This window comes from Anarhichas minor, unplaced genomic scaffold, assembly GCF_050575085.1.
Source record: "Anarhichas minor isolate MPS153535 unplaced genomic scaffold, ASM5057508v1 ptg000030l, whole genome shotgun sequence".
Classification (NCBI taxonomy): Eukaryota; Metazoa; Chordata; class Actinopteri; order Perciformes; family Anarhichadidae; genus Anarhichas; species Anarhichas minor.
Genome location: NW_027466476.1, coordinates 10,679,541 through 10,705,616, shown reverse-complemented (window position 1 = coordinate 10,705,616; position 26,076 = coordinate 10,679,541). Strand labels below are relative to the sequence as shown.

General features: G+C 40.8%; 1 protein-coding gene across 1 annotated transcript; it reads right to left on the bottom strand.

Moving 5' to 3' along the window:
- Positions 1 to 1,806: 1,806 nt before the first annotated feature.
- On the bottom strand, positions 1,807 to 24,496 carry mapk1 (mitogen-activated protein kinase 1). Its single transcript, XM_076104599.1, has 9 exons — positions 23,853 to 24,496; positions 10,317 to 10,499; positions 9,513 to 9,702; positions 9,304 to 9,420; positions 8,803 to 8,917; positions 8,278 to 8,409; positions 7,760 to 7,869; positions 6,812 to 6,940; positions 1,807 to 5,637 (listed from the first exon to the last, which is right to left on the bottom strand). Exons 1-8 carry the CDS (start codon positions 23,963 to 23,965, stop codon positions 6,824 to 6,826), a joined length of 1,077 nt encoding a protein of 358 aa, XP_075960714.1. The 5' UTR covers positions 23,966 to 24,496; the 3' UTR covers positions 1,807 to 5,637; positions 6,812 to 6,823.
- Between the last annotated feature and the right edge of the window lie 1,580 nt (positions 24,497 to 26,076).

Sequence of the window (26,076 nt, the reverse complement as noted above, 5' to 3'; positions counted from 1 at the left end):
CCAAAGGAAGGAAGGTTTGCAGCCATTTAACACATAAAACCACAGGAATACACGGATGAAAATACACAGCAACAACCTATGGCGAAACAAGTCCCAGAATAGTTATAAACTCAAACATTACAACTATAAAAATGTTTTATATACACAGAAAAAAGCAAGAATAAAGTACAATTTACTTGGTTCCGAAGTCTTTCTCTCTAGATGAAGTTGCTTTGTGTCAGTGAGGCGGTTTCGTTGTCGTTTTATTGACAATATGAGGAACCATTCACCAGGAACAAAGACCAAAATAGCAAACGTATCATTTAGTTTGTTGTATTATATTTTCAGTTTAGTTGTATACATTTATTTTAAGTTTGGAAACTTAACTTGTTTATTTATTTGTATTCCCCGGTGGTCAACAGCTGCCAATACTGATAAATAACCACTTTTTATGTTTTTACGTTCAGCTTGTACTCGTCTTGTAGCTTTTAAAGCTTCCAAAAAGTTTGAGACAGTCTGCTGGATGTCTTTTGACCCTTACTTCCAAACAAAACAACTGAAAGCACATGACTTCATCTTAAAAACCTCTTAAATCTGATCTTTGGAGGGGTACTGAAGGCAACAGTAGCCTAGCTACACAGCCGGTTCTACAAATAGCGTCCAATCAGCGACAAGTACAATCATCGTCTGACCAATAGACTGCGAGGGAGGGCGGGGCTACACATCCACAGCCAATCAACTAGAAGCCATACACTGGAGAGCGCGTTCGCGTGGCTCAGGGTTGTTTTTGGCTTTGCGCGCCACCGACAACAGACGCGTGCCAAAAGCCAATACCCCACAGTAGGCATGCATGGCCGCATTGCAAGCACGTGGTTAAGAAGAGCAGGTAAACAAACCCCCCCCCCCCTTCTTGGAGGGGGGCTCCAAGAAAAATAAAAAATAAATACAATTGGTTGATATTTAATTATCGTGTTTACTGTTTTATTATAATTTTTTATATATATATATATATATATATATATATATATATATATTAAACAGCGTTGAGAATCAAATAGGTTTACATTTGTATTGTTTGTAGATTAAGCGGGTTAATACATGAGTTTATCTACTCAACAAAATAAATAAAAGAGGATGAAGTTCACAATCATGTCAATTTTTTTTTTTTAATCAAAGGAAATTAATTGAATTTTGAACCTTTTATAGTTTGTAGGCTACAAAAAGTGAATGCCAGTAATTTATGAATAACGCTGCTGACTGGACAAAGAACAGACTACAGTAGATGTTTTTATCCAACACAACAGCGCCCCCTAAAGGACACGCGGTGCATTAAAGTGTCCACAGCACAGTATGAGTGAGATCATTCAAACTGTTGACCATGAGGCGCTTTTCTTTATGGTTGGACATTACTACATGTATTGTTGTTAAATTAGACTTCAGCCTTCAAAGTTAAAATACTTACTGATCATTAATTAACAACTCGCCACCAATTAGTTTATCTGCACCATGATTTCATCAAAAACATCATATACCATAAAAACAATCAAACAGAGAACTGCAGTGCAAAAGTAAGTACATTTACTTAAATACTGTACTTAAGTAAAGAGTATTTCCATTCCCTGCTACTTCATACTTCTAGTCCACTAAATCTCAAATTTCTATATACATATATATTTATAGTATAATAATATATTTATATAATATATATACAGTATATATAGTTAATTATTGTATTGCTTTAAGAAACATTTATTTTGTATTTAGATGCTGACAGCAGTTAGTCGTCTGTTGCCAGTTGAAATCTTACAAAGAGACTTCACAGAGGAGTGAATACAGTGTTTTTAATGAACGTCTATTTAAATGGCAGAGTTGCAAAATCACAAAAAAAGCAAACATTAAAAAACAGGTTTGTCAAAGTGGCAGTCAGTCTTTAATAATAGCAAAGAAATGCTTCGTTCAAGTCAAATCCTTCACACGACAGCAAAATAAAACTGACCGATCAATTCCAACAATGTCTCTGGCAGGTCAAACCTTTCAAATCCAAACAAGGAGCTTCTTTTGTTTACTACACAATTAAAGGTTTATACTGATCAAAACATACAGAGTGAAGTAGTTCCACTGGAGACAACTCAAACAAGATTAGTGTCCGATAGAAACAGAACATTCATTTTACAATAAAAATATCTGCACAAAACATCCCAAAAAAAAGAAGAAAAAAAGGGCAACGCAAAAAATATAAATGTTTGCTTTTCATCTTTTCAATACAGTCACAAATCACACAGCCGTGGAAACAAATCTCTATAAAATTTACATAACTGAAAGATAAGGACCCCCCCCCCCCCCAGACTTGATTGTGATCATTTTTAAGAGCGTTCACTGCGATTACAAACGGATCCCCGACTGAACAAAAGCTGCACATCAAATCTTGGATATCAAGACTATCAAAGAAGGCACAAACAGACAGGTTGCACAAAGAACTCAGCAGAAGCTTTTTTAATACAACGAATCCCAGTAAGGTTTCTAGTGCCCCCCCCCCCCCCGCCAAAATAAGACCATCTACAGGCAAGTCAAGTCCCGGCAGGCACCTCGGATTACAAGTCCCATCCCAACTAGAAGCAAGTGCATTTAATAGTCGTGAGACAGACGGGCGTGAGGACAGACGGGTCTTTACCTCACGGTCAACGTCCGCTCAGGTGAGAGTTTGAGAGTGAAAAAAAAAGAAGAAAAAAACTAATTTTTGCACTGGAGTTTTGGTCATTTTTCAGATGAGTTTAGTCGCGGACGACGGAACCAACAAGCAGGTTTTTTGGGGGTTTGAGCAGAGAAGGAACTGATCAACAATTTTTATTTTCTAAATATAAAATTTGCATATTTTATAAAACTTAATCTTTACATGTCCGTTTTTTTCCTAATGTTTCCTGCTGAAGTTCACACTAATTATGAGGAAAATAGATAAAAGTTTGAGAGAGTTATTTCAGTTGACATAAATGTGTTCAGAGTATTTACCTGGAAAAGGACATCATTTGTTTGTAGTTAAAAACTTAAGAAAAGTGCACTTTTTTTGTACGTGACCTGCTGTACGCTGCCTAAAAGACTCCCCAAGTCACGGCTTCTGAGCATTTCTCTCATTGAAAGTGGAACCGAATTAACACCGAGGATGCAAAGACAAGATGATTAATTGAATCCTAAACAATTCCGATAAATGGATAATTGTTTAAGTCAATTATCAAGTTAAAATACTAAACATTTGCCGGTTACAGCTTCTCAAAATATGAGGATTTGGCGCTTTTCTCAGTTTCACATCATCGTTCTGTTGATGTCTCATCGGGGGGGATACAGAGCGGTCATCTGGGAACTTGGCGATGGGCATTTTTCACCATTGACTGACTTTTCTTTAAGACCAAAGCATCAGCAGAGCATCGCCTCTCCTACTCTGTTTCAGTCTGACATCATTCAGCCAGAACAAAGAGACTCATTTAAAACGTCTTTGTCTCCGTCCGCTGTGCTTTAGCTCGACCACAGCAGCTCCGACATCAAGACAAACGTTTGTACAACTCAAACTCGCGTTTTTGACATTTATGCAAATGTAGAAGAATGAAAAGTTCTAGCTTCACTCATCTTCTGTCAGAAACACAGACCACAAACATCGTTGTGGTCGTTTGAAAGAATTTTAAAAAAGCAGCTCGATACTCCTGAAACGGTCTTTGTTTTATATTTAAATCTCTAATTTCCTACTTGAAGTGCCAGCAGAGAAAGATTCTTGAAGAATCCATGAAGGTATATGTTGACTATAATCTATCGGAGATGTTTTAGTGTCGTAGATAATACTTAGTTTCATTCTTTAGGTCACTCACACGTCACTGAAGGAGCTTTTCTGTAGAAGCTGCAGTGCTGAAACACAACAAAAGGCTAAGTGTTACCATGAAACTGGATATATTCCAGGCCCACTTGTAAACAAACTGAATGACGCTCCCTTAAAGTTTCCACATATATATATATCGTCTTTTAAGTCTTAATTCTGTTTGTTTAAAATAAAAATCTTGAAATCCAACAGTCTGGAATCAGCAGTTAGTGACAAGAACTCAAAATCTGCTCTTGCTTCTTTTGTTGTTTTTTGCACTGCAGTTGTCGGCTGGTGCAATTTAAAAAGGCAAAACGACGAAATGGAGAACCTGATTAGTTACGTTTGGGTATTATTTCACTTGGATTCCACTTCTCAGGTTGAGGAAACGACTCATTTTGTAGTTTCTGTGTGATTGGTATAAATACAGATATATGGTTATTCTCCTATTTGCAACCACATAAAAAGACGCGTTATCGTGCACGATGGAGTTTGCCCGACAACGAGGAAAGACTGTAAATGGAAATTACATAAAAAACGGACAAAGAAAATGCTGAGGCAGAACAAAAGAAACAGGACAAAAAGCACCATGTGGCTGGGAAGTGTAGAAACAGAAAGAGCCTGGGCACTCTCGCGGCGGATCTGCCCGGCTAGTGTGGCACTTAACATCGTCGTCTTTGTATACGGAGCTTATAACAGTCATGCAAAGGGCACAGTATCATTCTAACAAGGCGAGAGAGAGATAGAGAGAGAGAAGACATGAAAAGAAAACACCAAACGGGAAGAAAACAGGAGGCACGACAACGTTTCATCCAGACGAAAAACGAGCTCTGAGTGAGAACTGAAGTCTCGTCCTGACGCAGTAAATCTTCTCCCGTGTGACAAACATCACACAGTACAAACAGACGTGTATGAAATAACAGACATTTCCTTTAGGTTTCTCATGGCTAAGGCAGAAATTTATCTTTCAACGTACTTGTGATTCGGTGCATTTATACACATCTTACTGAAGCAGATGAGAAATGACAACGTTTTTGTGTTTAACGAAAAGAAAAGAAGAAAAGATCATAAATTCATCCGATTCACCGTCTATCATCAGTCTCGTCATTAAGATATCTTAAGACTCTTTGGGCTATGTATATATTTATATGTATATATTTGCATTTGGGCCTTCTGTGTTAAAATATAGCTCCTCTTCAAAAGAAAATGGCTTTTGTGCCCACAAGTCTGTGGCTGATTATGTGATTTCATTGCATAAATCAGTTGATTTAATTCAGGTTTTTCCTTTTTTGATAAGAGAAAAAAAAGGTCTCCCTCGTAACAGCACGACAAAAGGTTAGAAACTTCAAAAGACTCGAATGACGGGCGATTCATTTAAGTAGTCTACCGTTGTTTGTTTGTGCAATGTAGGCAGAGTAATACGCACGACGGCGAGTCCATCACAGCCGTTCAACTGGACGTCAAAAGGTCTCGAATAAGAGCAGCCAGAGCCGAACGCCTTTAACACACACGAAACAGAGTTGTTTATCTTGGCTTGAAACACAAAAATCAACCCCCAAACTGTAAACTGTGACGTAAAAGAGAGAGGAAGTGAGAGAAGAGAGAAGGGAAAGACAAAGGATTGACTGATTGATTGATTGATTGATTGATTGATTGATTCCTGACGCCATTCCTGAGCAAAGTGGACTTGACGAGTGAGACCCAAGGAATCCAGGTGATGTGGACGACTGGAGAGGGAGAAAACAAACCAAACAGAATCTCACAGCAACAGAGTGGAGGAGAGGAGGCGCGACGCAGGAGCCGGTCCACGGAGTCATCTGGAGGGAGAAGAAACAGTGAGCGTGTGATGAGCCGCCACACCGAAAATAAAGGTCTTTCAATAACAGTTCTTAGAAATAGAGACAGCAGACAGCAGGTCAGACTCGGCCCAAAAATAAATTCAGAGCATCTCTAAACTAAATATTCTAGTGGAGGATGTTGGTGTCGTGTAGATAGAATCGGCCTGAACATCAACATGAGGGTGTTTCTAGTCGCTCTTTAATGAAGCCTTACATGCTGTGTGTTATTTAAAAAAAGGAAAGAAGCATTTTATCTCCAGAGACTCTTAAACCACACTGACCTCCACCAAGAGACAGTGCAGCGCAAAGAACACTTATTTAAATTAACACTTAAAAGACTCGGTTATAAAGTTTGATGTATTTTTAAGCATTTACAAATATTATATTTACGTAAGACATTTCCTTAATGAGAAATGTGTTATGTCAGCACATCGGTTACAATGTAACTAAACTGTTAATGATGAAGTTAAATAGACGTTAACAGAAGTTACAGAACTAAGAATTAAGAGGTGAAAATGAGAGCAGCTTTGTGTCACTCTTTGATTTTGTTCGCAGAGCAAAAATATCACAATCGATTTTTCTGAGCGTTCGCACCGTGAATAAAGGAATCAACCAGCGGCGCTGTGTGGAGCGACTTGAGTTCATATTTATAAGAATTATAAAACTAGAATAAATAAATAATGTTATTGGGCAATTCTCCATATCATGTTTTTAACATTTAAGTGAGATAAAACGGTTTCTTTTCATCTGCTTTCAGACCAAACTTCCATATATTATATTTCACTAACAATTAGATAAATACTTGGCGGTGGACCGTATTAAGTGCCTGTTGAGAGAAGTGTTTTTTAAAAGTGAAGAACATCTACTTCACACTCTACATCACAGCGCACAGTGAGCAGTGAGGGGTCTTTGTTGAGCTCTTGGTGGCGAGCGGTTAAATTCAAACACAAATGAATCTGTAGTTTTTAAAGCTTCATCACCGCTCACTGGGAGTTTTAATGACGGACTCATTTATTCAGAAGAGGAAGGGACGAGACATCCTTAAAAAAAGGCTTCAGAGCAGCGAATAGTAAAACTGTTCTGCACACTGTCCCTCTCTGAGTTTATGTTGGTTCTCAGGTTATTATCTGGACCGCGAGCGATGTGGACTTACCCGTGTGATGCGTTAGGACCTATAGACGGTCTGGAAACGTGAAGTTTCTTCGAAGATGAGCTCCTTCAGTGTCTCTTTGGGGAGGTCGTCCAGCTCCATGTCAAACTTGAACGGAGCCTCGGCAACAGGCTGCACAGAGAGGCAGAGAGGACATGTTGGTGCAAACGTTCAGTGGAGACTTCTGGTGTCCAACGCACAACAGAGACGTTACATCGAGTGCTCCGGGTTTACAATATGATCAGAATCATTCTGTTATGGAGATATGAATTGAAGATTTTAGGTTTAAGCGAAGAACACGATATTTTCTGCTGCCGAGTGTCTAAACCAGAATAATAATAATAACAGTTTGGTGGCTTCATGAAGTAGTGAGGGATTATGGGAGTTGTTGTCTTCACCACTATTGCTGTCATTCTGTGTTCATCGTTCAGGAGGTTTTTACTGCAGAGGTCTCCTCTCCAACTCAAACAGACCCGCTGATTCAAACCGGTAAAAACACTGAAATAGAAATCAGCGTTTCTCCGACACAGCTGGCGCTAACGTCTGCTCAGCTCGCTTCTCTGATGACTGAAGATCCAGACGTCTGAGGACTAAAATCCTTCATCCCGTCAAAATAAAACGTCAAAAGACCGAAAGAGTGTATCGTAAATATGTGGCTTAACACTGGAAGAAAGATTTAGGACTTCTGTGACAGGCAGCCAAATGAAACACCTTTAACTTATTAAAAATAAGGATTTCTTTAGGTTTGAAAATTGTTGGAAACATTTTGGGATAATGATAATACACAACTCAAATGATATAACATAGGTCTAGTCGTTTCACTGCTGAAAAGTTACTTATCATACTTTTAAGGAATAGAGGAACATAACAGATGCAACAAAAACTCCCAACGTGACGGCTCGATAAGCAAAAGATGTCTCCTCATCCAACAGCCCAAGCCCACCGCCTCACCTCATCCGTGGGGTCGTAGTACTGCTCCAGGTACGGGTGCGCCAGGGCCTCCTCCACCTCGATCCTCTTGTGAGGGTTAAAGGTCAACATCTTGTCCAACAGGTCCAGAGCTGCAGCACGAGGAACAGAACGTTTAACAGGATTCTGAAGCAACAATGAGCTCGTTGGCCCACTAGAGGGCACCATCACACCCTCCATGCTGTTTTTCATTTTACACGATTTATGAGGAAATTCAAATTGAAATTCTGGGACTAATTTGTTCAGCTGCTGCCCGTTTAAAACCTCAGTACAATGTAGTTGTGTACCCTGAAATCACAGTGGAACTGGAGAGGTTACATCGCCACTTGTTTTGCCTGACTGGTGGGTAAATGTTTTGTCCCCATGCGCCCCATAAAATCATATTCAGTCCAGGAATGTTCTCAGGAAACAGTTCAGCGGTGGTAACTCTCCCTCAGTCTGCAGCACAACCTCTCAAAGAATCTATGAGGAAACAAACACGAGTCTATTCTGGCTCTGACCTTTGGGATCAGCGTTGGGGAAGAGGCGGTTCCACGGCACTTTGCAGCGCAAAGGCAGCGACAAAAGGTAGTTCCTGGCCTTAATGTTGATGATGCAGTTGAGATCCTCCTGAGTGGGAGAACCCAGGATCCCTGAAGGACAACGGTCAGAGAGAAGAGTTACTTTCTGATTCGGTTCTTTTATGAAACACGGCGTCTACTAAGTCTTTGGTAAGGAACAGTCTGAAGGGACAACACAAGGACAGATGGGAGAAGCAATATGTGGTCTAGCACCAGAAGAACTTTATAAATGAATATTAACAGCTACAGTATCTATGGACTGACACCAGGAAGCTACTGACAGTGTGAAAACTCTAAAAGGTGTCAAATCCTTTATGTGGATTAAAGCGTTAATTCTATTTTAAAATGATCTGATTTTTTGTATATTTCGATGACTCCCTGACCCCACTCTGAGAATCATTGGTTTAAACAACAATACTACAGCACCACACCAATCCTATTAACAATAATGAAGAGAATTTTTACCCAAAATGTGGTTGAGCTGATCCAAGTAGTGCTTCCCGGGAAAGATTGGCCTGTTGGACAACATCTCAGCCAGGATGCAGCCCACTGACCAGATGTCTATGGACTTAGTATAACCCTGAGAGGGAGCGGCACAACGACACGGTCACGACTACAGTATACTCACAGTCAACATAATACTCGGTTAACACGGCATGAACGCAGACAGCATCAAGTTAAGTCATGTTGGGCCCATAAGAATAAATAACTAATTACTAGAGCCTCATTCTTCTACCGAGTAATCAGAAAGCTACATTTAAGATTTAAAGAAAGAAACACATACAGTCAAAATGCTTTCCCCAAAATATTTAACTTAACTGGTTCAAACGACTGAGGTTTTAACCAAAAGCAGAGATCCTATTTCCATGTTTCTTTTAGCAAAAACAAACAAACTAAATAAACCCAAAACACATGCGCTCATCCTGTTGACACGTCAGCATCCGTACAGCAGGTGAGGTCACTCACCTTGGAGTTCAGCATGATCTCGGGTGCTCGGTACCAGCGAGTGGCCACGTACTCCGTTAGGAACCCAGTGTGATCGTGGTCCGGATCAGCCACACGGGCCAAACCAAAGTCACAGATCTGCAGGAAGACGAGAGAGAGAGAGAGAGAGGAGACTATGAATGACCGCAGGATTGGAGGAATAAAGACACACGGCCCATTTGAGGCTCTACCTTGAGATCACAGGTGGTGTTGAGCAGAAGGTTGGAGGGCTTCAGGTCGCGGTGCAGCACGTTGGCAGAGTGGATGTACTTGAGCCCTCGTAGGATCTGGTACAGGAAGTAGCAGATGTGGTCGTTGCTCAGGTGTTGAGTCTTCAGGAGCTTGTACAGGTCCGTCTCCATGAGATCCTGGACGATGTATCTGCACGGCGCCACGCTAAGGAACCTTACTTTCATGTCGTGGAGAACACCCGGCTTGTAGAAGCAACTTTAAAAACGTCCTGTTCATACGAGTCATGTTTATTTCCATCTGGACCACATTGTTATGTCCTTCAAAATAAGATCTCCAGGGTTCCATCGCTGTGTGATCGCAGCCTATTTTGAATAATATGAATAGGAAGCAGAGAGGCCTCGGCCACAGACATTTCTTTTAGGTAAAGCAGAGTGCAGAAGTACACACGCTGCGTTATGAAAGCGACTGTAACTACACACTCCACCAGTGTGCTGCTGTTGCTGCTGGGCTACAGTGAAGAGCGTCTCTGCCAAACATATGGTGACAGGTGGCCATTATGTAATGAAATACAACTGAAAACATTTGCAACTACGAATGCTGGCGTGTAAGAGGAGCTTCACTGGCAACACAAAGAAGTCATTTTAAATGTTTGAAATAGATTTGCATAAAAAGCACAAACATCTGAGGAAATACAATTACTTTCACATCCTGTTAACTACTACCAACGTCCTTAAGGATGAACCCGAAGCCCATAAATGAACCTGCAGAAACATAGAGTAGGTTAGACGTTTGTGAGAGGATACACGTCCTTCATCAGGTCGATGGTCGGTGTGCGGATGATGTCGTTGATGCTGATGATGTTCTCATGTTTGAAGCGCAGCAGGATCTTGATCTCCCTCAGGGTGCGCTGGCAGTACGTCTGGTGCTCGAAAGGGCTGATCTTCTTGATGGCCACGCGGGTCTTGTTGTCCCGGTCAGAGGCAGAGCTGGGAAAAAAACAAAAGCCAAGTCATTAGACACCGATGTTGAGGGAGGAAAACACTTAAAACAGCTTCAGTACAGAACAACCAGAACACTGTTTGACCCGTTTACTCTCATGTCTCCACTTTTCAACCTGAAATGTTGATACTTTAGTTTTAACTTCCTGTTTTGTATATTTTGTACAGACTTGTCAGATAAAATGCTTGATGCTCACGTAACATTAGACACACCGAGTGTCAGGAAACCACAGTTTTCTCATTCTTCCTGCTGAAGCCGAACGTCGTCTGTTAAAAACTAGGTTTTGGGTTCTTTACCCTGTTGGTAGTTCATCCCACCACACAGCAGCTTTCAGTCATGTTTCTGTTGTAACAAGGAGGCTCCTTCACGCAACACCAGTCAATGGAGAGAGACAAATTGTTTCCCCGTCTGGTGTGGGCGGGACTTAAATGCCCTCTGTCTCTATGTAGTGACAACACAAGTCCACACATCAAAAATAAAAGGAAGGAACAGCAAACGTTTCTAAGCTTTGAGGTGTTCTGCTTCATACAGCAGATAGCACATGTGGTGGTTTCTTCTTTCATCATTACCCTTTGAAATGATCTACTGACATTAAAGTAGAGAAGAATAAAATCATATCTCGCTGTGCAGACTAAGTCTTATTGAACGGCAGCAGTCAGGCGCCACAGTCGGTGACAAATGCTGCTTCCTTCCTGTGGTTTGCAAGTGGAAATCTTTTAATGTGAAGTGGTGACAGCAGGAAGTGTTGGGTCTTGCATTAGCAGCATCTCAACACGGCAAACGCACTTTGTTACTGCGCGGAGCAGAAAACAATGAGGCCGCTGTAGTGTCGGTCAGATGAAAGTGAGAAGAGGAATGTAGGAGTGGAGCAAAAACTCCCAAACACAGACAACGTCACTCTGAACAGGCTTAAGCAGCGATACCTGAACACACAGCACCATGACGCACAGCTCAGTGAACACACAGCACCGTGACACACAGCTCAGTTTAGGGACAGTCTCCGTCCGGTGCAGCTACCAAACGGGTCCGTAATACTGCAGCCGAGAGGAGGCGGAGACAACGCTGATGGAGGAGCTCAAGATAAGCTCACCTCGCACCTTTATACTCCACTTTAAAACAGAGATGAGTTTGAAAGTTTTATGCACATAAACCACTCGGGGAGGAAAAAGTAAACTAAAGAGATCTTAGTACACGGAGACAAAAAAACACAGATTAGTCAACTAATCGACTAAAAGGGAAAAGCCCGCGTAAATATAGCAAGTATCTAAGATTTTGAGACACGTCTTAGACGATCATCACATAGTTTCAACTCTTTTGAAACAATTCAAGGCCTGGCAAACTTATTTTCAGATTCCAGGAACTCAAATCCTTATTGCATGTAAACAAGTGAGACAATTTTACATGTACGCTCAAACAAAGAGACAGAAGAGTATATAATAACACTCAATTAATTGCAGATCTTTCTTACAAATATGTAGTGCTTGATAAAGCCTATGATGTGAAAAAATCATCTTGTTGAGTATGTGTGAATGTTAGCCGGCAGTTTAGCTCCATTTTGTATTATTGGCATCTTAAAATCTAATGAAAAGCACAACATATACAGGAAACGATGGGATGCCTGAGATCTCACACTAAAGCCAGATCCAGAGAAGGGCAGTCAGGTCATGCACACAGATCAGGAGGCGTTTGCCTTTCACAGCACAACGGAGGTGATCTACTGTCAGTTCAATCTTTCTTTTCAAAGATGACAGCGCTGTTAAATACACTGTGAAAAGAGCAAAAGGAAACATTTTGCTCATTATGCAAACAAGAACAACAGAGGATTACTGCCCTAGAAGAACACAGTGGAAACTGCCTACGATCAGATGTAAACAGGAAAGAAATCCCAGCATGCCCTTTGGCATGAATAAATAAATAGAATAGATTTTCTGAGGATCATGTTCACCATTTACTGAGCTGCAGCAACAAGTATCAACATGTGAAATGGTCCTTTAAGAGCGTTATATTTTGTATTACTCAGATTGCTTTTAATTGTTTTTGGTTGTGCCTCAACAGCTGTCGCAGGTTCAGGTGTGAGTTAGGAGCTTGATAGCTATGATAAAGTTATTATAGAGCAAAACCCCGTCGTCCAAATGATTGGTTTCCAAGCAATAAAAACGAACAAAGAGTTACTTTTACTGCTTGCGTGAGTGCGTCTACATCCAGCAGACTGATTGTGAAAGCTTAGGCCTGTCTGTGGTGAGACGCCTCCTCCACACCACGCCAGGTACAGACATGTCCGCCGCTGGATCACTGGCTCCATGGCTGTCTCAACTTCCCCACGCTCACTCAGTCGGAGATGTTTTGAATTCCCAAACTGGGGTCTAAAGCTGCGTCTTGCATGCCGACATAAACGGTCAATCTCATTATCGTTAAAAAAAAAAAAAAAGATGTCCGTGTGTTGCCTTCAAGAGCTCGAACACTTTCAATTCCTTTCCAGTTATTTCTAGGGTGACATGAAAGTATTGGGTTCTTAATGTAATGACAGGAATTCAGTCCCAAAGAACGACAGTTCATACTGTAGTCTGGTGTTGGTTATGAAAACTGGCCAGACGTCCTCGGTGCACAGGAACTGCAAAAACCACGTCCAAGCTCTCCGCCTACTGCCAAGGAATGCAAGTGAACTGCTCCCGGCTTCCACGACTGTCTGGATTTCTCAGTCATTCTGCTGTCAAAACTGTTACCAAGTTGCTGCCATTTGGAGCAATCACGAAACCCCAAGTTGCCCAACAAAGCTGTACCTTCAGGATAACAAAACCTGAGCTGCATCATTTACACCTACAGCCAAGAGGGATTTTATTCCTGCAAACTACAAACGGCGGACTGAAAAACACCCACGCAGAAGGACAAAATAAGAAGAAGAGTTGCTATAGTGATGGGGGTGTAGGGACTGAAATGTAAACACAAGTGTGCCAATCTTCTGCGTTCTGCGAGGGAAATATGAGTGACCTTCCTCTCCACTTGTGTGAGAGGAGTGTGTGTGTGTGTGTGTGTGGGAGGAAATAGCTCTCCATGTTCACTGTTCTACACCAGTAGATAACCTCGTCGTGAACAGAGGAGCTACAAGACTTATTCATCGAAACCACAACATGATCCGGGGCAGTCAGTTTTAAAAACAAGATACGTCTGTGCCAAACTGTCAATAACAATATTTTCACGCGTGATGTAAAGATCACAAGCAGAATGTCTTCACAATACGTATGAAAAACATACATTCAGTTCTGCAACAAACTGAAGATAAAATGCCTGGTTTGGCTTGTAGATACAGGATTGTGCACCAGTTGTAAGAAGGTTTGTATTTCATGGCATTATATAATTTCATATCTAGTGCTTAGACAGACAAATGTGATATTTGATTAATTCATCAAGCAATAATGCTAGAAAGGATCTGGTTCCAGCCTCTCCCATGTGAGGATTGGCTGCTTTTCACCTTGAGCTCAATGTTTTAGGAGTTGGACTGTTGGTCAGACAAACAAAGACTCACGTCGCTCCTCGAACCTGCAGAGATGTTGACGGGTCATTTCTGCTTTTTCAGAACAAATGATTAGTTGAGACACAAATCGCCACATTAATTGATGATATACGTTTGTTGCGGTCCTGGTGTAATCATTCATCAAGCAAACATTACACATATTCTCTGGTTCCAGCTAGACGCGTGATGATGTCTTGGGCTTAAGTCTGGTTTTTTTTTCAGAGCAAATAGTTAATTTAGAAAATAACCACTAGATTAACTGATATTAAAAACAGTTGGAGCACTCGTTTATTTATAAAGCACAAATGACAAAAAATAAATCAAATCGGATTCTTAAATGTGAGGATTTGGTGCATTTTTCTGTGTTGCATCACAAATAATAAAAGATATCTTTGTGTTTTATAAAAGTGCTGCAGGAATGAGTCCTAAAACCTGAAAGTGAGTTGTTGTACTTCCTGTTAATTGTTAGCTGGAGCCCTTTTCAAAAGCCACTTAACTAATAAAACATATTTTAAATGCACTGAATGTGTTGCATGTTGCTGTGTGGCGTGCAGAGAGAAGTGAGGACACTCTTAGCCCACACTACATTTCACCACACGGTTACTGAGGCAAGCCCATCAGTTCCTGTCTGTTTGTCCAGGAGGGTAACAGAAGGAAGTCTTTGAGGAAGTACAAAGTACACCGAGGTGAGTGTGTCGTATTAACGCGCTGGCCTCCGTGTACTGTGAGAGTCTCGACCTGCTGAGGCTCATCGCTGACGGGTGGACTTTCATTTCTGAGAATGATTCACTCAGAGAGACTCAGGAGGTTTGAACTCTTTTACTGATTAATAGTTTTGATGTCTGATGAAGATAAGATATAATAAACATATCTCCTTGTGTTTTGTAGCTCGATCCAATAAGAGGCGGGGTTTATTTTCTGATTATCAATTCATTTTAAAGCCATTTTTCAGCAGCGATTGCCCAAAATGCACTGGTTCCAGCTAATGTGAATAGCTTAGTCTTCTATATCAGAAAATCAGTACGTCAACTTGAGCTTTGGCAAATTGTGATGCACATTTCCTACTATATTCTGACATATTAACACACAAACAATGAATGGATGAAGCAAGAAAACAACCGGTAGATCAATCAATAGTTAAAATAATCATTACTGGCTGGATGTAAATGTTCAGGAAAGGTTGACACTGTTGGATTACTGTAGCTATAAGAACATCTTTGTTAATATATAGAGGATTGTGATCAAATGCATCAGATTTTCTTGTATTTTTTCTTATCTTAATAAAAGAAGCCGTGGTGACGATGAGAGCTGCAGACTCTCGTATGCAACAGAGAATCTGCTCCGAGCTTCCTTTCCTGTTTCCTCTGCTTCTGTATGGTTTTCTGAGCATGCTCAGTGCGCAGGAAGGAGCACAGAGAGGAGGGGTGTGTGTGTGTGTGTGTGGGGGGGGGGGGGGGGTCTCTGCTCTGTTTCCAAGGAGACGGTAATACAAGGCTTTACACTGCAGCCGCTGTGTTATGCAATAGGGCTGTTACCATGACTATGTTCAAGGGGTTGGGTTGAAGAAGGAAGGGGGGGGCTCACAATGCTTTAAGGGCGACGCTCACCGATAAAGTGCAGATATGAGCGTCCTTGTGCAAACTTAGACAGACGGAGTCCAATGATTTGCAAAAAGGCTTTGAAGGCAGCGTGAAGCGGGGGGGAGGGGGGGGGGTCGGAGGGCCGAGCTTCAAACGACACTCACAGGCTGACATCAGCATCGGTACTGTGGGATTAGAGGCTCTGACTCGTTCTATTTACAGAACATCTACTAATCTAGTGAGGCACCTCGGTTCAGAGGGTTATCAACCACAACAGTGATCATTGGGGCCGGGTCCAATAGCTCCAAGCCTCATTAATGACGCAGACATTCACATTCTAACATTCAAATGCTGTGCGGTAGCTTCTCTTTTCTCTTTGCACTCGGCCACTGCAGAGTTATGAGCAACGCTGCAACAATTTCACACAATCATTAAAAGTTTAATATGTAGTCAGTCACGTTGTCCGTTGCTGTTTGTAAAAACAGTGTTTAAAATCCACCCCAACGAGCAAGATAGAGAGGGAAGGGAGAGAGGGAAGGGAGAGAGGGAACGAAGGGAGAAAGAAGAGAGGGAACGATGAAGAGAGGGAACGATGAAGAGAGGGAACGATGAAGAGAGGGAACGATGAAGAGAGGGAACGATGAAGAGAGGGAACGATGAAGAGAGGGAACGATGAAGAGAGGGAATGAAGTGAGGGAACGAACAAATTACAAGTCGCCTATATTTCCCAACAAATGATCTTAAATTATTCACATTTCTACCAAACTTATCTCAGATCTCTTGAATCTATTCTATAAACTGATGTATTGTTTTTCATTTCTTATTCCAGATTTGATTTGTGGATCTGTATTCATATTTCATAATCCATGTTAGATGTTTCTGCAGAGATCAATCGATTTAAGTGTAATCCTTTTCTCAGAACTGACACCATCATAGCAGTAGTAAAGCTTCAGGCTTCACTCGCCTACCAGAGTTCACACATTAGGCCTTCTTAGCTGTGTAGAAGAAAATATACAATCCTTATAACATCAGGGTCTTTACTTCAGTAAAATCACACAGAAATATATTCTGTTCTGCATATTTGCTCACTTAAGACTTTATCCGGGAACTATTAGAGATTTTGGCTGCATCTTCTGCTTATCAAAACCCACTTCCTGTTTACTAACCAAAACAACCTGTTTCCAGCAAGGTGACTGAGGTGTTTTGTTTACGAGAACATGTCACTGAAGCTTGCACGTCCGTGTGATAAAAATGAGCTCTACATGATAAAACCTGGTATGTTTCCCTCCTTCTGCAGAACGCATGCTTTGATACGCTCCAGCATCGTCCCAGCAAGTAAAATATACAGATGTTGCCTTTATGAGGGAAACTCACACGTGAAGAGCCACCGGTAAAGCACCATGGGGTCCATTTTGTGTTTTCTCTTTCTGCTTCAACAAGAAAAATACACAACTACACAAATCCTGAACATTACTTGTAACTGAAGTTTTAAGTACATATCTCATTGTGGCAATGCAAAAATGTTCAACACGTGCCTCTAATCGTTCTCAGACTGAGGAAACTTTGAGGAAGTGACTTTCAGGAAGCCACTTTTCCCTCCGTGCACACAGTACACGCCGAGCAGTGATATCTATTTAAAATAGATCCTCAGTGTGGTTTGCAGTACTTCGTCACAGACTTCACGTTAAAGGGATAGTTTGGATTATTTGAAGTATGGCAGACTAGGTTTTCTAGATGAAAATACGTAACTGCTCCTGTGTCGGTACTCATGTCTGTCTGCAATACACCGACTACGGATAAGACCATCATACCACCTCACTTCAAAACATCTGAACAATCCCTTTGAGGTGTCCTGCAATGTTTACAGCAGAGAATGGGCCTAAAACCAATCACCTCCTCTGCTGACAACATAAACTCTTTACAGGCTTTTATGAAATGAAAACATTAACCGTAGAGAGGAAGCGCTTGGTGCCTTGCCATATATTTCCCTGAAGAGTTTCGAGTGATGTTTTAACATTTTCTTTGTCTTGTGAACACAAGTGCATTACATAACATTACATCGCTGCCAATGGTTTCACACTATTCCACGGATCTACACATTGTGTCCAACGCGTCAACAAATGCAGCGATGTGCTGGGAGGAAGAAATCTTTAACCAAATATTTATGAGGAAGGAAATATATTTCATTAGTTGTACACCTTGAGCACTGAACGTCAACAGACACTTTGTTGGTTTACAAGAAACCCCACAGGGCACCTTTATAATGTAGACCGTAATAAACAAACAGGCATCATGACACAAGAGGCATCAGTGTTAAGCCTTGACTAAACTATTGTCAGGAGGAAACCTGTCATGACATTCATGCTACAAATACTAATACATGACAAGAACAATACTAAACGACAGTGTTTGGAGCTAGCTAGGTCATCAAATGTACTTTCTGAAGTAGTTAAAAAGAAAATTGTAGTAGACGAACCATTAATAAGACAATCCTAAATTGACAGATCAATCAATAACAAAAATAATTGTTAGTTTGTAGCTTTAATAGCATAAAAGCTCCACATAAGAGTCCTACGACTATTCATCTAGCCAAATGCGTCATAACAAAATGCAAAACTATTTGTTTTACATGCAAATATGAGTCTCATCTGTGCTTTAACGGTGCACAACTATCGAGAAAGTACATTTAACAATCTTGCTTTGTGCACGACTTCAAGAGATGCGTTCACTGCTGCCCGACCACTTTAACCCGTCACACTGAGGCGTCGACTTCACAACATGGTCACACTTCACACTGTAGCCGTGGAAGTCATTTGAATAAATACAAGTCATTCATTTGAATTACTGCAGTCGATTTCCTGAGAAATGTGTGTGCAGTAATAAAATGCATCACGATGAACACCGACACATCAGCTTCAATGCAACAAGCCGAACACGCGTGCGTGAACGTTTGTTTTACGTGCTTGTTGAACCAGAAGTCTCTGTGCTCGTCTTGGCCTAAAAATCACCCCCGAAATTACACAAATTACATCTCCACAACAGGATCTCAAGAGTGTCAAGGCTATTCATCACCCCCCCCCCCCCATCGCTCCCATTGGCTGTGGAGCGGTGGTGCTGATGTCAGAGGCAGATGGGGTTACCATGGAGACAGGCGCCACGGTGGCATTCGGGAGGACGGCTCACGGCAGAACGAAGCGGGAGCTTCAGCCGACGGGGAGGAATCCAGACGGGTCAAGGAGACCGGAAGGAGCCGCCGCGAGGAGGAAAAAACAGACGTGTGGTTTTAAACACGGTGAAATGTGTCGACGGTATATGAAACGTGGTGGAAGCTTTGGTGCAAGAGAGGTTCGCTGTATTCCACGACAACTAGTTACATCTTAAAACTATCAATCGCACCCAAATAAAACGTCCTGCTGTGCTTCGTCTGGACTCTACGTGCACTTATTACCAGTCTACAGGTACATTCAATGCACAGACTAATGGAACAGCTTCATCTCAATAATCATTTTTTTCACTTAAGTAAAAACTAAAAACCAGGACTGAAAGATTTATGCCAAATCTTCACCAGATTTGCTGGATTTCTCATTTTAAACAAAACACTTTTGGGCAAAGTGAGTTATCTGAAAATGCCACGTTGAGCTCTAGAAAACTGTGACGGGCCTTTTACAATTTGTTTTTAGACTACATGACTAAATGTGAATATAATCCACTGATAAAGAGAATTTAAGTGATTGTTAGTTGCAGCCCTTTACAACATAGAAAGATGATTTAGTAGCACTTATTATTTAGCTCCAGGGTGTCAGCTTGGTTTGATTCAGCTTCTGACTGTAACTTCACCGTTACCTCACTCGCCTGGTTAGATAAAAAACTAAAATAAACTTCTTATGCAATATGGTTTCAAATCAAAAAATGTTCAAGTACCGTCAGATTGACTGAACTACAAAACACTGCTCACATCAGGTGTACTCTTTATATTCCTTATTAAGTTTCTTCTTTGCCGTGAACACGACCGACCAGCACCACTTAGATATGAAACTTTCCTTAAATCCACAGGAGCCCGTTCAGCAGCGTTCCCCCATGATCCAACTGTTCACGTGGGCGTGATTTAAAAAATCCAGAGTATGCTTAAGCTCTGGAACATCATCACAGAGGGCGATACAGTATCTCTGGATTGCGTAAGACCCGTCGGGACTGAGGCTTGTGATAAAAGGCTCCGTGCACAGGCCTCAGCCGCTGGGAAGCCGCACAGTCAACAGGAGCCTTTTGAAAACAATAATAGGCTGACTGCGAAAAATGACACAGACATGGCTCACCGTCAAACCACCCTCTTATCATCACAGTCGAACACAGCCAGGTTTCATAACACACCACACCCAGACACGAATATCTACTGATTACCTGACCTCTCTCTGTACAACTTGTACCGACTAAAGACTCTCAGACTGATTATAATCCTCTTTCCTGCCATGTTCTATTAAGATTTGCACAATTATTAAAAGAAATCAGTACAACACATTACTACTACAACTCTGATTCAATTGTATCGGGTATCTGAAGCTAGGAACGCTGACAAAATAATTGTTTTATCTTGGTTAAAATGCTCAAATACCACTTTCTAGTACATTAGTCGACAGCTGATTTGCTTGTAGTACGGACACTTCAGAAACAGATAAAAAGAAACACTATGAATTTAGACCAACTGTTGGTGACAAAACAGATTATTGTAGGAGGCTGCAAAGAGGAAAGTTGAAGGTGTGACACCTTATTATCAGACATGAGACAGCAGTGAAGGGTTGTCCATCCCAGGTCTCTATTGTACGTGGTAAAAATGTCCATAAAAAACAATAAAATCTTTCCAGTAATGAAGCACATGAGCAGACAGAAATCCTCGGCCACCAGGTTTTTTATCTTTGACACAACATTATACTCGATGTCCCAACATTATCATCGTTTTAATGTTAACTGAAATCCACCAATCAGCTGGTTAGATGCTCTGGGCTGCAAGTCATGTTGATATTTGGGAGGTGTGTGTGTGTGTGTGTGTCTGCTCCTAATTGAGCATCTGCGACAGACATTAACAATAATTTAAGTAATGACATCATCTCTCTGTGTAGCTCTGTAGAGACGTTAAAGCTCATTTCTGCAAAAGCATTATTGCAGCCTTTCAATCTGATTTACCAAATCTCTAAACTACGCCTTTGGTTTTTTTACACATTACTTTTAAGCAATAAAAAATGCCTTTCTATGCATTTGTGATCCTTTCTAATTTTGTAGAAGAAGGTGCGAAATGTGCTCATGCATGAAATGCATGTAAAATATAATAAAATCCAACTTTAGCGAATCATAATACTCATTAAATGCGTCCCAGCGGAAGCCGTTTACGAGATAACACCAGTATATCAAAAAGCCAGATAAAAGAGCAAGTTCCTGATTTAAAAATACTTTGAATGTTAAAAGTACACGCTGCACCGCCTTCTTTGGCTGCTGCACATTAAAGCAACATGACCAACTGACTCAAAGCTACAGGTCTCAAAGAGGAACGCAGCAACACCGCAGGAGCAAGGAGGCCGAGGCTGACAGATCATCCACTCCAACGCCAGGAATAACCCAAAGTAAATAACTGGGCTCTCACGTTCACTCAAGTGAAGAATACTGGAGGGTTTATGTAGGTTCTACCGCTGGTAGAAAAGTTGCTGACACAGTCATTTCACGGCTACAAGGTTGTTGAATTCATTATGGAGACGGGGGACATTGCTCTTAAAAAAATAATCTAAATTTCTCTTTGAGAGACTCAGATTAAATCAAACACAATGTGGCCTCAATTATAATAATCAAATAGTGTATGTTGGTGCATATTTGGTCTCACGGGACCCTCTTACATGTGAGAAAGGCTTATAAAGGAAACAAAAACGTTGCACTTAATGGACACAATGTTGTTGTAACGTGTCATTTTGCCGTCTTTGAGATTTTGGCATCATTGGGAATCAAAACAAATCCAGTCTTTGCAGCCCTAGTCAAGCATGACGGACCTGTCTGTGCCCGTCGCTCTAATTCAATATACAACAATATTATGAGATATCCATCAAATGAGCGTCTCTATTAAACTCATAAATCATTGTATTTGTTTGGGTTGTGTCCTGTATTTGGTTGAAATTCCCACTCATAATATACAGTACCACTGGTTCCTTGGAAGATAAGCAAGACATTTCATTTAAAACACACATATTAGCTCAAGCAGTTTTTTGTGCGAGCTGAAAGGTGCAGTCCAAACCACAACAAATGCATTCAAACTGAGCGGTGAATTCCAATTACATCAAGTCATTACATGAAGTCCGGACACAGCACAGCTACCAGAACTCGTACTTGATTCCAAGTAAGATTTGGATTCTAGTAAATGTGACTAAGCGTTCCCCCCCCCCAATAACCAAAACACCGGTGAACAAGTCAATCTGGAGAAGAATTTACGCAATCAGTTCCACTATACTTGTTATGTTGAGTTATTGTTTGAGTTTCCATGAATTATTCCCTAAAATCTTGTTTTTCGTCTTTTTATTTGAGGAAACTGCACATAAATCAACGTAAATGTTACATTTGCATAAACAGCTCTTTTGTACCCTAAAGTCCCAACAAGAAAATCTTCTCAACTCCATTTGTGAAAGATATATGCAATCAAAAGATGTATGCATATCTAGTTAGTATTAATGAAACTGGATTAGTTAAGTACATATAGAGAAAGTCAGCTGTCACTATTGATACTTTTGATTGGTGTAGCGGTGTGAATTGCAAATAATGACGCCCATCACAAGTAACCAGAGAGCCAAGTGACGTCTTCAAATCATTCATTTTCTTACATTTTTTTTTTAATTTGAATTGCAGTAACATCCGAGTTTGTGCAGTTTTCAACGCTTATTCTAAAGTGTTATTGTCTCTTTTAAAGCTGAAGAAACATCAAACTCGTCTCCTTCCAACACTAGGGCTGTAATGGTGAACTGCTCCGCTCGCCTTGAGCGAACCAATGATTTGCTTCATAGTGGATCATACCAGTAACAACCGTTACTGTGTGCTTTTTGGAGTTTTTTGTCCCATTTTGAAGACAGAAAGATGCTGAACAACCTGCAGTGCCTCTACACTGTAGACAGGCTGTGTGTCAACTCTCAGAAAAACAAGCTCAGAGGAGAAAGAAAAAGAACTACGCTGCTGCTGCTGTTTGACACAAGGACATTATATTATGTAACACAGCACAGTGTGCACATCTGAGGTAGACTACATTACCAAAGGTTAAAGAAACCACAAGAGTTTGGTGTTTTTTGAGAGAGGAGAGTAGGATTGAGCTTAATACAAACAGATGCGGTTGAAATGGAATAAAGGGTTAATTATCAGTTATGATAATCATGCAGTAGAATGGGGTAAAATCTCCTCTGATTTCATTTAGTACATGAAACACTACAGTCTGAGTGGGTCTCGCCTATAAATTCCTTCACATTGTGTAACAAGCCATCTGCTACTGAAACAAATGTACACGGAAACAACCCTCGAGCTTCTCTTGCAAGTAGATTATCAGGCGAATATCACCAAATAAATCGAAACATATATTTAAAAAAGGCATGTTTAGGAGATAGAAACCAGCAGAAAGTCAATTAAAATCTACATTAAATGTAAATACTGTATAGCTAACATGTGTGGACATTTTATGATGAGGCAGTGAAGATGTAGTAGTGTTAGATTAGTATGAATCCTGCTGAAAAGCTATATATTCTACGGTGAAGTATTAAAAAGGCTCGATTGGGAGAGAAGAACCACCACAAAGCGAATTAAAATCACTGTAAATTCCACGTGGATGTTTGCACAGAGCCTGTTCAGTGCCTGTTGTAGAGATATTATTGACAAAAACACCAGATGTGTTCATTTATATAAGCTGAGGACTCAACACAAACCTGAAGTAAAAGCGACGCAAATGGCCTGTTTATGAAGAAACAGTAACGTTACACTATTACGCTTGTAGAGTTACCTAAATACAATTTAAATCGACTTTAAGTCGGTCACTTTTTTTTTTTTTTTACAGCCCACCAAAAGTCAGCCGTGATTTAATGTATTTTCGTCGCGAACGGACGCGATCTTGATTAAACTAACATCGGTTTCACACAGTTGTTTGCAACAGGGCTAAAAGGAGAAGATATGAACTCCATGCATTACGTGTTTTAAATAAATAAAGCTAGGCTGGCAGACGGAGTGTTCGGGGACACACTCACCACACCATCCCGTAGGCTCCCTCTCCGATGTAGGAGAGGTTGCTGTACCGAGGCCCGACGTCGAAGGCCTGTCCGCGGACCAGCTCCGTTCCAGACACCGCAGCTGTCGCCATTTTTCTCTTACACGGCTATCAAATAAATAAAAATAAAAAACAACAGCTAAGATTGGAAAACTAATATGCAAAGAAAAAAAAAAAAAAAAAAAAGTGTGTTTTTTTATATATCCGTCGTCGCTGTGAGTGCAACAGTTGTCGGTGTGAGGCCTTCTTCTTCTTCTTCTTCGCCTTCTTCTTTCCGTTTACGTGCCTTCAGACCGACCACACCACCACCGCTGCTGAGCTGTCGCAGGCAGGAGCGAGGAGCGAGGAGCGGAGAGAGGTTTGATGCTGCAGGAAATAACGGAGGTGGTCACGTGATCCGGTGTTGCCTTCAGGTACTGCTTTCCACCCAGTAGCACACAAGCACAAACAGTGAGGTAGAATACATTTGTGGAGGAAGTATTCAAATCCTGTACTTAAGTAAACGTAGTACTACTAATACCAACCACACTGTGAAAATACCCCCCCTACGGTTTACACCAAGCAGGTACATCATTTTATGTTCAGTCATAGGCAGTAATGATGTCACCTACAAAGCCTTTATTGGCCAGGCACCATCATATCTTGAGATTATTAGCAGGGTTACTTGTCGTTCCCAGGTTTCTAGTTAAGCGTTAGCTCAGGTTTTTAGTTAAGGGTTGGCTCACGTCTATAGTTAAGGACTAGCTCAGGTTTATAGTTAGGGCTGGCTCAGGTTTATAGTTAGGGCTGGCTCAGGTTTATAGTTAGGGCTGGCTCAGGTTTTCCCCGGACCAGCCCCTAGATATGATGGTATAGGCCCAGACTGCCGGGGGACATCCAAGGATACAATAATGTCAATAGTTCTCCTCCTTTGCTGAGAATAGTCTGGACAAAGCCCTGCCTCTAATTTAAGTATTCTGACTGACAGTCGCCTCCTCCCTACCTCCCAAAAAAGAGCTGAAGTTGAAGAAAAATCTGCATATAGTTAAATCTATTGGACTATTTCGTAAAAAAATATATATTTTAAACAAATTGCAATGTTCATAAGATTACTTTGACTCAACATCTGTCAGGTCCATCAGTGTAAGGTGCTGATAATCCCTTTCATCATCCCATTTTGGACTCAACTTTTTTAGTTTACGTCCTCCAGAAAACAAGGAATATCCTATTATTATGGAGGAAAACTTAATCAAATAAATACAAAATAAAATAATATGTAACTATAAAAGACAAAAAGACATCATCAAAAAGGTAAAATACATTTTAGATAAGCAAAAGAGAATAAGTAAAATTGAACAAGATAAGAAAGAAAAAATGTAAAATTTAAGAGAAAGAAATGGAAAGAAATGTGGAAAAACATTGTGAAACAAGATGTTGTGAGTATTTATTACGTCATCCTGACCTCTAGGGGGCAGAGTAGGAACATTTACTAAGAGCAGAGTGAGAAAGAGGGAAGTACCTGAGTAAGGGTACATCCCAAGTCCCCGTTTCTCTCACTTGAGTCTTTTCCTTGCGAGGAGAGGAAACGAGGAAATATGTTTTAAGAGAAAAGAAACGTCCTTTCCTCTAAAGCGTCACATGAAGCGGCCGTCTGTTTCTGATGACGGCGGCTCTAATCACAGCTGGATCAGATGTCAGTCGGCTTTAACAGCTGGAGAGACGTTTGAGAAGTTTGTGTCTGCACACATGATCACTGTACTTAATAATAGTAACTAATAATACTAAACACTAATAAAGACACACAGTAATCATCACTGTAGAGGTGTTTTCTCTCTGTAGCCTGTTACCTCTCTAACAAACTGCATTGAGTATTTATACACAGCCTGTGGTATTTATACTGTGTTCTGTGGTATTTATACTGTGTTCTGTGTCCTCCATATAAGTAGCCTACAGGACCGATGGAATGCGTTTGTCTTATTTATTAATTATTTGCGTCTGTACGTTTTGATTGATGATTATATACAAAAGTCCACCCAGAGTTGGGGACACACCGGCTCTGTACACTGAACTCATCAGGCAATGCCTCCCCAAAACAAAAACAAAACAATGAAAAGACAAATACCAACAAAAAAAATAAAATAATGCTGAGAACACCCAGTGAACACCAACCCGGATTTGTTTAAAACTGGTTGAAATTGTGTCTGAACATCTAAGACATATAACAT